Below are 12,488 nucleotides of genomic sequence, written 5' to 3'. Positions count from 1 at the left end.
GCTGGGGCCGGGCCAGCCCCCCCACCCCAGCCTGCTGGGCACTGGGCGTGGGCACCCCAGGGACTCTAGGCCCGGCCCGGAGGAGGCGTGGGGAATGGCACGGTTCATCCGAGCTGGGGCCTTGGGGATCCCCCCCACACACACACTCTGCCCTCCGCCCCCTGCCCGGTGGACGTGGGGCCTTCGCGCCGCGCTGAGGTTTACCCCATGGGCAGTTGGGTGAGGGGGGCAGGGGGCTGGGTGGCTCTGAGCCTTGCCCAAGGCCGTGCAGCCTCCGTGGGAGCTTTGTAGACAGCCACAGGCTGGAACCTGCCCCCGCCAGGCCCACTCTGCCCTCGCCCACCCTTCTCTGGGGAAGGTCAAGGTTGGATGGTGGGGGTGGGGAAGCAGTCCTCTAGGGGTGGGCAGAGCCGTAGCCCCTCTCTCCTAATCTGGGTCTAGGGACTGATTGTGGTATCTGTTTAGTTATCTCTGGTCCATCCCTCCAGGCCAGGACCTGGCCCAGGCTTCCAGCCCACCACTCTTGGGCAAGAATCCTGTCTTCCTGGAGCACGCCCTTGGCGTGCCAGGAAAAGCCAGCTTTGACCTTGGACTTAAATTCCTGGGCAGGGAAGAAGTTGCTTCTGAGTGATCACAAGCTCTCCTGGGAGCATCCACTAGCCCAAATGAGATAGGAGGCCGGAGACTCTGGGGCCAGGCCAACCAGTCCACAACCTGTCCGGACAGGGTACAGCTCCGGGCATAGCAGAACCCCGAGCACCACCTCCAGTACCCCCCTGCAAGCCAAGCCTGCTCTCAGCAGGTCATAGGGTATATACACAAGGACACAGAAGCTTCTGGCACCTTGAGCTCATGGGTTTGCCCCTGGTGGCCATGGTGCCCCAGCCTGAGCCATGTGGAGACTGGCTGTGTAGATGTTCTCAGATCTACCTCATGAGACGGTAGAAACCCCTGGAGAAGTCAGGCAGACTGCTGCCACTGCCAGCCAGGGGTGGGGGCCACTTTGATGTGAGGTTCAGATGCAGTGAGATGCCTTGAAGTCAGTCATCTAGGGTCACAAGTGCCCACCAGCACCCCCAAACAGACCTATGGACTGCCACCCCAGAGCAGACCAGAGCAGGTGTCCTGGGAGGGCTGGAGACCAGTGGGGCTTTAGGGGTGATTAGTGGCCTTTGGCTCAGATGGGACCACCCGTGAGCTTGGCCTCAGCAGCCTGGAGTGTAGTAGGGTTGCCGCCATGCTGATTAGGAACGTGCAGGTTTGGGCAGGAGCATTGCGTAGGCCATGGCCAGGTGAACAGGCCGGTAAGCAGCTGTGGGGGTTCCTGGCAGTTGCTCTCAGCATGGGGAGGGGCAGGGTGCTGCCTGGGATAGGAGGGGTGTGGTCTGACATCTCCTTGCTTCATCTTCACAGAATCCCCCTGAAAAAGTTCACCTCCATCCGCCGGACCATGACGGAAGCGGGAGGCCCCGTGGAAGACCTGATCTTTCGGGGTCCCATCACCAAGTACTCCCTGCAGTCACCCGGGGAGGCCAAGGAGACCAAGGGCCCCGTCCCAGAGATACTCAAGAACTACATGGACGTGAGTGTGGGCAGGACCCGGGCCTCGTGCGGCAGGGCGCCCTTCTCCCTGGATCTGCACCTGTTCGGTGGGCGGGGCCTCCGGCTCCTGCCTGCCGGTCCCTGGTCAGCACCACCCCATCCTGCCAGCCGTTTGAGCTCCTGCTGCTGCCAGGCTGGGCTGGCCTCTGGCACTGGCACTGTGGAGACCACTTTGCCTGTGTGTGTCTTTTGCTCTTGGTGTGGTCCTGGGGTGTGAACTCAGGCCTCGGGCTGCTGGGCTGGGAGTCTGCACTTTGAGCCACTCCCACATCCACCCTCAGCCCTGTTTGTTGTGGATGCTTTGGTTGTTGGTTTAGATGGAATCTTCTGCAGCCTCCTAAGTATCTAGGATGGCAGGTATGAGCCACTGGCACTTGTTTTTCTTGGGTGTTCCTTTTAGGTAGGATCTTACACTTTCTGCTTGAGTCTGGCTTCACTCTGTATTCCCCGGAGTTGTAGGGATTGTATCCAGCTCCCTGTGTGTCTTGAACACTGACCACTAGTTGAAAGCTGTTTAATTTTGCAGGACTGCCTAGGAGACCTGGAGTCAAACCCAGCCTCCCACTAGCCTGACTGGAGGCTGTGGGGTGGAGGACCCAGCCTCACCCTAGCCTGACTGGAGGCTGTGGGGTGGAGGACCCAGCCTCACTCTAGCCTGACTGGAGGCTGTGGGTAGAGGACCCAGCCTCACCCTAGCCTGACTGGAGGCTGTGGGGTGGAGGACCCAGCCTCACTCTAGCCTGACTGGAGGTTGTAGAGTAGAGGACCCAGCCTCACCCCTAGCCTGACTGGAGGCTGTGGGGTGGAGGACCCAGCCTCACTCTAGCCTGACTGGAGGCTGTGGGTAGAGGACCCAGCCTCGCCCTAGCCTGACTGGAGGCTGTGGGGTGGAGGACCCAGCCTCACCCTAGCCTGACTGGAGGCTGTGGGGTGGAGGACCCAGCCTCCCCCTAGCCTGACTGGAGGCTGTGGGGTGGAGGACCCAGCCTCGCCCTAGCCTGACTGGAAGTTGTGGAGTACCCAGCCTCGCCCTAGCCTGACTGGAAGTTGTGGAGTAGAGGACCCAGCCTCACCCTAGCCTGACTGGAGGCTGTGGGGTGGAGGACCCAGCCTCACTCTAGCCTGACTGGAGGCTGTGGGGTAGAGGACCCAGCCTCACCCTAGCCTGCCTGGAGGCTGTGGGGTGGAGGACCCAGCCCTACCCTAGCCGGACTGGAGGCTGTGGGGTGGAGGACCCAGCCTGCCCTTCGATCTCTGAACGTGGCTCATCAGGCCTGCCTAGCATAGTTGGCTGGAGCCTCTGTCTTCTGCCTGTCCTGGGGGAGGCCAGGGGCAGCGCCTCTGCTCGGTCCTGAGCCCTTGTGGCTCTCTCAGGACCAACTGCCTAGACTGTCCTTGTCCCCCCGCTCACAGGGCAGGGGTGGGAGAAGACCATACCCTCCGGCCTGTCTGGCCTGAGCCCTCTGCCCTGTGACAGGAAGCCTGAGGCCCAGGCATGTGACTGGCGGGGGCACGAGGGGCCGCCTGTCTGGGCTGCACAGGTCAGTTCCTGATCCCATCAGAGTGTACAAGTGCACACGCACACGTGCACACGCGCGCGTGCGGGCACAGCTGCTGAGTCACCTCACTCCCCCTCCCTTCCCCGTCCCCTTCTCTCATGTCAGGAGTTAATGCTAGCTGCTGCTTTCTGGAAACAAGTGGTGGAGACGGTTGGGGTTGGAGCCAGTGTCCTGTGGAGATCTGGCTCCCAGGCTCCCAGGCCCCTCAGCCTCCACCTCTGACATGAGGTGTGTCCTCAGCGGGGCACGAACCCCCTTATCCAGGCTTGGCCCTGGGAAAGATGGGGCGCCGAGGCCCTGGCCAGTGGCTGTTGGCCTCAGGGCCCTCCCCATGCTCAATGAAGGCCTTCAGAATTGGAGCCTGAGCCTGGTTCTTGGACCCCAACAGCCTAGGGGTCTGCAGGCCGGCTGGCCTCGCTCTGGCCTGACCATGGGCCTTTCCTCCCAGGGCCACTGCCCTTCCACAGCCCCCACCGCACACCACCTGGCCGGGGCGTGGCCACCCCGTGCCTGAGTCTGTAGATGAGAGTGGACTCCGGGCACCCCCACCTCCAGCCTGGACATTCAGGCCCCGCTCCCTGGATGGTCAGGAGCTCTGCTCTGGAACCTTCCCCTCACCCCGACCTCGCTGCCCTCAGGCCCAGTACTATGGTGAGATTGGCATCGGGACGCCCCCGCAGTGCTTCACGGTCGTGTTCGACACCGGCTCCTCCAACCTGTGGGTCCCCTCTGTCCACTGCCACATGTTCGACTTGGCCTGCTGTGAGTCAATGCCCCGGGCACCGCACGGCCCGTGCCCTCTGCCCCCTTAGGACTGCAGGAATGCACAGGGAGGTGGAGACGTGGTGTGGGGTTCCCTGGGGAGTGGGCACGCACCACGTTTTTCCTGCACATGGGCCACCTCTGGGGAGCTGGGAATGGGGCTGGGTCTGGCTTCCTGGGATAGGCCAGGGGGGCGGGGAGGGGTGCATGCTGGGGGTGGCCTGGTGAAGTTCACCTCATAGGCAGTGCCACACTCCCAACTCAGCCCCGTCAGACAGGCTGACCTCTCCCCCTCCCCTAGGACTTGTCTTCTTTTTGCATCCGCTCGTGCCACTTGAGCTGGCCAAGCACGGACCAAGGGGAGGGGGGGGAAGCTGGGGGAGAGCGTAGGCCACTTACCACTTACGGCACCCAGAGCAAGGCAGGGCTCCAGGGTGTGGGCCCAGGTCAGCTCAGATGTAGGCCCTGCAGTTGTGCGGGGAGGCCCAGGGCCCTCTGCAGGGGTGGTGGTAGCCCGACACCCCTTCCCTGCCCCCCACTTGTGCAGGGATCCATCGCAAGTACAACAGTGCCAAGTCCAACACCTATGTGAAGAACGGCACGACCTTCGACATCCACTACGGCTCCGGCAGCCTCTCGGGGTACCTGAGCCAGGACACCGTGTCGGTGAGTGCCCGGGGCCTGTCCCGGGGCACCTGCTCGAGGCGAGGGCACCGTGACCCTGGCCTGAGCCCAGCTCTCTGGGACGGCTGCCCGCAGTGGGCGGCTGACAGCAGCCGTTGGTGGGGGAGGAAGTGGCGTGGTCTGCGGCCTGCTGGGAGGGGCACCGCTTGAGCTACGCGCCAGGGCCAGAGCAGCCTCGGTGCCTGGTGGTAAAGGATGGAGGAGGGAGGAGGAGCTGCGGGGCCAGGCAGAGCCAGCCAGGCTCCCAGCCACCGGCCTGGAGGTACCCAGGGCCAAGCCTGGGGAGAGGTCGGGTCCCTGGAGCTGGATGAGAGGTACACGGTCAGAAACGTCATCTTGGAGAGGCATGGGTGGGGGAGATGTGGATCCATTTGCGTATGTGGGACCACAAGAGGAGAGGGTGTCCCCCACCCCTCCCTGCCCTGGACAGGGGGATGGGACAGACTGGCCTGGGCTCTGCTTGTCAGGCCTAGAGCCAGCAGCACCCTCTCATCCCAAGGGTGCTGCCGCAGCGCGGCCTTGGGGCTCTGTGCCCCACACTGCCGGCTGGGGTCCCTCGGTGAGCAGGATGTGGTCCAGCCAGCCCCTCCCATCCCGCCTTGGCCTCTTATCTCCGCAGCCACAGCCCAGGTGGGGCCAGGGATGGGGCCCCAGCTGTAGGCCTGGCTGGGTAGCGTGTCCCCACAGCCTAGGACAGGAGCACAAGTGGCCTGAGAGGAGGGGCTGAAAGCAGGGTCCGATGCTCTGTGCTCCCTCCCACCCTCCAACATGGTTTAAAACGAAGCCCTTGCAAAGGCAGCGGTGGTCCCCACCGGACTCCTACGAGGAGAAGGGGCCATGGAGCCAGGGGGTGGGTCGGGAGGGAAGAACTGGGCGAGAGCAAGGAAAGAGGGGGCACCATCCAAATGGAAACGCGCTCGTTACCTGACTCGCGCAACTGGATCCCCCGTACACCACCTTTATAACGACGGTTTAGAAGGTACTTCGTGAAAATGAAGTCCTGCCAGCTCTACCAGGAGAGGTGCCAACCCGTCCCTGCCACACCCTCTGCCCTGGGCCTGCAGTTTGCACACACACACGGCCTCCCTCCTCTGCTGGTCCTGCGAGATGCAGGGGTGTCGCAGAGCTGGGCTGCGCTGTGGGTGGGGACAGGTGTGAGGGCGTGGCCGGGCGTGCGTCCTGCTGACCTCTGCCCTGCACATGATCTGACCACAGGTGCCCTGCAAGTCCTCGTCCACTGCCAGCATCCAGGTGGAGAGGCAGGTCTTCGGCGAAGCCACCAGCCAGCCTGGCATCACCTTTATCGCAGCCAAGTTCGATGGCATCCTGGGCATGGGCTACCCCTACATCTCTGTCAAAAACGTGCTGCCGGTCTTCGACAACCTGATGGAGCAGAAACTCGTTGACAAAAACATCTTCTCCTTCTACCTGAACAGGTGAGCACGTGGTGCACCTGACCAGGTGTGAGGGAGGGCCAGGCTCTAGTGCTCTCTGTCTTCATTCAGCGCCGGACCTCCTGGGCTCTGAGGTGCTGAAATACAGGCAGTGGGGTCAGGGCTGCAGCCTGAACTCTGATCTCAGGGTCAGGTTCTGCCGGACAGGCAAGGCCGTCTGACAGGCCCAGGGTCCTGACTGCTCCCAGTCACAACCTGAGTGACTGTGTGGAGTCTCCCATGCTCCCTGAGCCCAGTGACAGGTTGTTCTGGCCGTGGCCAAGGCTTCCCTCCTGTGAGCCTCAGTCTATGCTAGGACCTGGGGGATGAAGCTTCTCGAGATGCCCCAGGACCAGGAAGGGATATCAGAGACGTATGCCACGTGGGGAAGACTCAGGGCCCCGGGTCCTGCGTGGAGCGTGGCCCCTGGGCCCTCCCTGCGGGCATAGGCAAGCCGCTGCCCTGGCACGGGTGACCCCGCAGGCCTCACGCTTTGGTCCTGAGGCCAGTGCGGCAGGCACTGGTGGGAGGTCAGGCTGGAAGGGGGGGCTGGGTTACTGGGGCCCTGTGCCATCTTGGCTCAGGCCCGCTGCGCCCCGGGGCACAGGCAGGTGTCTGTGAGGCCCTGGCGGCCAGAGCCCGGCCTGATGCCAGCGGCCTCTTCCAGGACCACAGTGCTCGGTGCTGAGAGTCCTTCTCCAGGCCTGGCCCTCACTTGACCCTTGGCCCTGGGGGCACTTCTGGCAGAATCCTGGCTCAAATTGTTCTGCTCTTGTTCCCCCAGCTTCCCACCTGCCCTCAGCACACTTTCCTCCATCCCTTCCTAGTCTGTGCAGGGAGGCCGTGGTGTGGGGCGGGGTGGCCCCTCTTCCAGCAAGGTCCCAGACAAGACCCACAGGTCCAACTGTGGGGCTGGGCTGGGGTGAAGCAAGCGGGTGAAGGGCCACGGCTTCCGAACAGGCTTGTTGGGCCAGACGTGAGCAAGTCGAGGAGAGGCATGCACCTGTCATGTTTGCACACCTGGAGTTTCAAAAGGGGTGACAGGAGGCCGAGGCGGGAGCGGGAGCAGGGTGGAGCTCTGGTGGGAGGACAGCATCAGGCCCGGGCTTCCGGGGATGGGCACCGGCAGGAGGGGGCCAGCCCTGCTGGGGACACCCGCGGAGGGCGGAGCTTCAGAGCGAGCAGCCTGACGCAGCCCTCCGTGTCCTGCCACGGGCCACGGGCACCGGGGGTGGCATCTGCGTGAGACCACAGGGGAAGGGAGCACAGGTGGGGGAGCCAGGAGCTGGAGAAGTCACGAAGGTGGGGACGTGCAAAGGCCCAGGGAGGCTGAGCTGGCTCAGCTTCTCAAGTTGGGCCTTACCTCCCAGGAGCCTGCTGGCGGGTTTTCTCTCCTTGGGCTCTTGGTGCTCGCTCCCTGTCTCCTTCCCAGCCCCCACCTTGGTCTTGGCACTTGCTCCCTGCCTTGTGTTCCTCTCAACCTGGGCCTTGGCCAGCTGTGGCTGAGTCTCTGGTCCTAGGCAGACCCCTGGGTCCTGAGAGCCCAGCAGGCTCTGTGAGCAGTGTGTGCAGGGCGGGGAAGCAGCCCTCCACGCTCCCTCAGGGCACCCCGTCCCGTGGGACCAGGAAGTCCCTCAGCAGCAAAGCCGTCCTTGGTGGGGCTGCCCGCCCCTGACCTGGCCCCCGGGTCTTGTGGCACTGTGTGCAGCCCCGTCCCGTGCTGGGGCACTGAGGCATGCTCCCCTTTCCACCCAGGAACCCCAGCGGGCAGCCCGGAGGGGAGCTGATGCTCGGGGGCACGGACTCCAAGTACTACCAGGGCGACTTGTCCTACCTGAATGTCACCCGCAAGGCCTACTGGCAGGTGCACATGGACCAGTGAGTCGGGGTGTCCCAGCAGGCGGGCGGGCGGGCACACACACACCCTGGGGCCAGCCCCACCCCATACCGGCCACACCTGCACCCACCTCCAGGTTGTCTGTGGGCGAGGAGCTGACCCTGTGCCAGGGGGGCTGTGAGGCCATTGTGGACACGGGCACCTCCCTCCTGGTGGGCCCGGTGGAGGAGGTGAAGGCGCTGCAGAAGGCCATTGGCGCGGTGCCCCTGATCCAGGGCGAGGTGAGCTGTGAGCTGGGGGGCAGGCTGGCGGGCCGGTTGGGGGTGAGCAGGTCAGTTGGGGCTCTGTGAGCTGGGGGTGGGCAGGTCAATTGGGGCTCTGTGAGCTGGGGGGCAGGCCGGTTGGGGCTCTGAGCTGGGGGGCAGGCTGGCAGGCGGTTGGGGCTCTGAGCTGGGGAGCAGGCTGGCGGGCTGGTTGGGGCTCTGTGAGCTGCGGGGCAGGCGGTGGCCAGCGGGCGGGCTGGTGGGTGAGTGGGGAGCTTGCATGCTGATGTGCCCCTCTGTTGTCCAGTACATCGTCCCCTGTGAGAAGGTGTCCAGCCTGCCCTCCGTCACCCTGAACCTCGGGGGCAAAGACTACACGCTGACTGCCGATGACTACATTCTCAAGGTGAGTGGCATGGCCAGGGGGGCCGCGGGCCGGGCTCCGGGCGGGGTGCTGGGCGGGTGACAGCCTCCCGTCCTCTGTGCCCCGCAGGTGTCCCAGGCCGGGAAGAGCATCTGCCTGAGCGGCTTCATGGGCATGGACATCCCTCCACCCAGCGGGCCGCTCTGGATCCTGGGTGACGTCTTCATCGGCAGCTACTACACGGTGTTCGACCGCGACAGCAACAGAGTGGGCTTTGCCAAAGCCACCCGGCTCTAGCCGGCGCGACCACGGTCCAGTGGGAGGGGCTGGCCAGGCCTTGTCCTGTGCTTCCCCTCCCCACTCACACGCGTGCGCGTACACACACACACACACACACACACACTCGCTGCCTGTTCCCCCACCCCGGGAGGCAGGGCTGAGCTGGTCTCCTTGTCCTGTTCTGTGGTTTGCCCTCCTGGGCCTCAGATGCGCTGCTTGTCTGTCTGTCTGGGGTGGGGCGGAGGCCAGTCCAGCACCCTGATCCGTTTCACTGCCTTAGAAGACTTGGCCCAGGCTTGGCAGCTGCTGGGTTTAAGCATCCCCGGACCCCCCCCCCCCCCCCCCAGCCCTGCCACCCTTGGACACAAGGTCCTCCGCACCCGGTGGCAGCAGTCCTCAGGAACCTGCGCTGCCCAGCCTGGGGCAGCGGCCTGGACCGTGCCTCCCACCCCCACCCATCCAAGGATCCTGGCCACTGAGCCTCAAGTGGAGCAGGAAGGAGCAAGGGGACAAAGCGGGGCCACCCAGCGCGTGCCCTGGCCTGTGGAAAGGGCTGGAAGCGGGGCCTGGCTGGCGCTCTGTGGCTGCACTCCTCCCAGCGGCCAAGAACCAAAGCCCACGGGCAAATACAGTTGTTTGGGCCTCTGTTGGTGTCCGTGTGCTTTGTGTTCTGTGTAAGGCCTGGGAAGGGTGCTGGTGAGCTTGGTGGGGGCTGACACCCCAGCCTGGCTTCCAGGCGACCCAGGCACGAACTTGCTGCCCTGCCTTGCGGACGAGATGTGGCTGGGAAGAGCTGGCCGCTTGGAGACGTGCGCCGCAACCAGCAGATGCGGCCTGGCGCAGTCTTGGTGTGGGTGCCCACCCGGAGGTTCTGTCTCCAGAGCGGTGGTCCAGCCTCGCCCCTGCCCTGGGAGGAAACAGGTGGGGCCTCTGGCCCCGCGTGTGCCCCTCTTGGGGCCTGGGCAGAGCAGGCACTTGCATGGCCTGGGTGGCCCATGGCCGTGGGTGGTATGGGCAGCCTGCCCCTCCTAGCCCGGCCCGCCTCGCCAGGTCCCGGAAGTAGCCTGTGCTTGCCTGTGCCAAGCCGGTGCTGCTGCACCCACCTGGGGTCATTGGGTCAGGGGTCAGAGGTCCTCTACTGAGCAGCAGGAGTCATTCTGGTTTGATGGGATCCCTCAGATGGCCTTGGGGAGGGAGAGACCAGGGCATCAGCCAGAGGGCTTTGGGCATCAAGTAGGAGTCTGTGGGCAAGGGTTCTCTTCTGGGTCAGGAGCCCCACCCAGCAGGTGCAGTGCAGATGATCCCCTCCCAGTCCCGGCATGATCCTGGGCCGTCTGGGGCTCAGGCTCTGGGTCCCTGGTACCCCCAGCAGGCAGCTGCTCTGGGGAAGGTTCTCCCGGAGCTGCTGAGGCTGGTAAGCGCGTGCCCAGTGCTCTGTGCGCCTGAAACCTGAGTGGTGCTGGGCAGAGCTCAGCAGGGCCCCGGCAGAGTTTCCGGGGAGACCAGTGTCATCAAAGGCACATTCCAGAAGCCCGCAGCCCCTCCTCCCTCCTGCAGGCTGCTGCTGCTCCTCCCCAACCTGTGCAGCCTGCTCTGCCACTGCCGGGCACCGCCGCAGGAGGCTGGCCAGGCCAGCGGCCGCCTCAGGGCCCTGGCTCTGGGGTGTGGAGGAAACAGGACCCTCCTTGCTTGGCAGATGTGAGGCTCTTATCTCCACCAGAGGCCAGCCCTTCACTCATCTGCCCAGAGGTACCTAAGGTCTCCCCCAAAGCAGATACTCGGAAGTGGGCCCTGGCTTCACTCTTGTCTGAGGGGCGCAGAGCTGGCTTCTGGGCTGTCCCCAAACCTGCTAGAGCAACCATAGGCTAAAGCTAGATAACAAGGTGGGGGGGGGGAGGCATTGAGGGTGGGACAGCCCCTAGAAGACAAGCATAGCGTGCAGCCCCCCGTAGGCTGACATGGTGTTCAGCCAGGCCCAGCCCTGGGAAGTCTGGAGAACAAGGGTCTGGGGGGGTCCCTGGCTTGAAGCCCTGGGCAGTCAAAAGGGCCATCAGTGGGGCATGGAGCTTGGCTGCCTGCCAGGATCTGTCAACCCACCCCTGCGTGGGGTGTACGCCGAGGCTGAGCTCCGCCAGGGTATGGCTAGGTCTGCTGGGGAGAGGCCAGTCAAGCCCCTTGTGTCTGGGCATCACTGCCCCCTCTGGCCAAGGGGTTTACCAACGTTCGAGATGTGCCAAGCACCGTGGGGCCCGGACAGGCACTGGTTAGGCTGTGCCAGGGGTCACTGGGCGGGGCTGGGGCCTGTGCTCTGGGGGGCGTGGAGGGCTTGCCTAGGGACAGGGTTTCTCAGAGCACACAGATCCGTGGAGAGAAGGGGGTTCCGAGGACCGGGGAGGGGTTCAGGTCAGGGCGGGTGGGCACTCTGGAGGAAGGGGGAGGGCTGGCTGTGAGAGGCCAATGAGAAAATGGGACGGAGGGGACCTGGGCAGTGGAGAGGATGGAAACAGGCGCTGCACAGGGGCGAGGCTTCGGGGGGATGCGGGGCAGGGGCCGGCACCCCGGGAAGGCCCCTGTGTGGTGGGTGGAGCCCCAGAGATGCAGGCCCCTCTTTCTTTTGAGCTCAGGCCTGGGCGCTGCCTCTGAGCTTCCTTTGCTAAGGCAGGCGCTCTACCACTGGAGCCACAGCACCACTTCTGGCCTTTTCTGTGTATGTGGTACCGAGGCATCAAACCCAGGGCTTCACGCATGCTAGGCCAGCACTCTACCGCTGAGCCACCTTCCCAGCCCCAGGACCCTCTTTTCTGAGGCTGGGAAAGCAGCTGGGGACAAGTGGCCAAGACAATGGGAGTGCGGGTAGAGGGGCTCAGAGCAGCAAGCTTGGGGGGCGGGCTGGGTGGAGATGGGGCATTCCCAGATGACTGGCCCGATTGTCATGGGACAGCTCAGGCTGGTGGGCACACCCAGCTCCTCGGAGACAAGGGTTGAGGTCTCTGAGGGACCAGAGGCCAAGGCCTTGGAGCAGGACACCTGTCCCAGAGGGCACCAAGGGCTGAGGGACACGGGGGTGGGGGGTGGGCCATCTGTGAGTGCCCACAGGCTCCAGGGCTGACTTGTGTGAACTCGAAGGGGCTGGGCTTGGTGCTGTGAGGTGGGTGGGAAGGCCGGCAGACAGACGCCACCGAGCTGGACTCGTGGAGGAATGTGGAGGGGAGGGCCTGAACTTGGGGGCTCGGGAGGGACGGGATGGAACTTGGGGGTTCGGGAGGGAAGGGATGGAACTTCGGGGCTGGGATCTCCAGGGTGGGGGCCTGTCGAGCTGGAATTATGTACAGGTGGACACTGGGGTCGGGGTGTGTCAACGCACCCCCCACCTTGCTGTGACTGTGAAGTCTGGGGGCTCTGGGGACTTGGACCATTCAGGGTCAGAGGTCCAGACAGGGTAGGGAGTGGTGTAGCGAAGGGGACGGGGTGGGGAGGGGGCATAGCAAGGGGGACAATCTTGGGAGTGGACTTTGTGAGCGGGGCATGGAAGGGGTGGCGGGCGGGCGTCGGGCCTCAGGCCCCGAGGGAAGGGGGCTCTGAGAGGCAGGCTCTGGGAGGGAGGAGGAGGAGGGGGCGGGAGGAAGGGGTCTTTGGGGTGCAGGTGGGTGGGGAATGCTTCCAGGCTGCTGGCCCCGGGGGCCTAGGAAGGGGCGGCGGTGGGGT

At 64.6% G+C, this 12,488-nt stretch overlaps 1 protein-coding gene across 1 annotated transcript; it reads left to right on the top strand.

Moving 5' to 3' along the window:
- Positions 1-1,342: 1,342 nt before the first annotated feature.
- On the top strand, positions 1,343-9,429 carry Ctsd (cathepsin D). The gene is made up of 8 exons (XM_013020855.1): positions 1,343-1,582; positions 3,800-3,923; positions 4,471-4,589; positions 5,823-6,043; positions 7,796-7,918; positions 8,014-8,158; positions 8,448-8,546; positions 8,634-9,429. Exons 1-8 carry the CDS (start codon positions 1,343-1,345, stop codon positions 8,799-8,801), a joined length of 1,239 nt encoding a protein of 412 aa, XP_012876309.1. The 3' UTR covers positions 8,802-9,429.
- Positions 9,430-12,488: the final 3,059 nt, after the last annotated feature.

Source organism: Dipodomys ordii, unplaced genomic scaffold, assembly GCF_000151885.1.
Source record: "Dipodomys ordii isolate 6190 unplaced genomic scaffold, Dord_2.0 Scaffold54, whole genome shotgun sequence".
Taxonomy (NCBI): domain Eukaryota; kingdom Metazoa; phylum Chordata; class Mammalia; order Rodentia; family Heteromyidae; genus Dipodomys; species Dipodomys ordii.
This window is presented reverse-complemented; position numbering and strand designations above follow the sequence as displayed.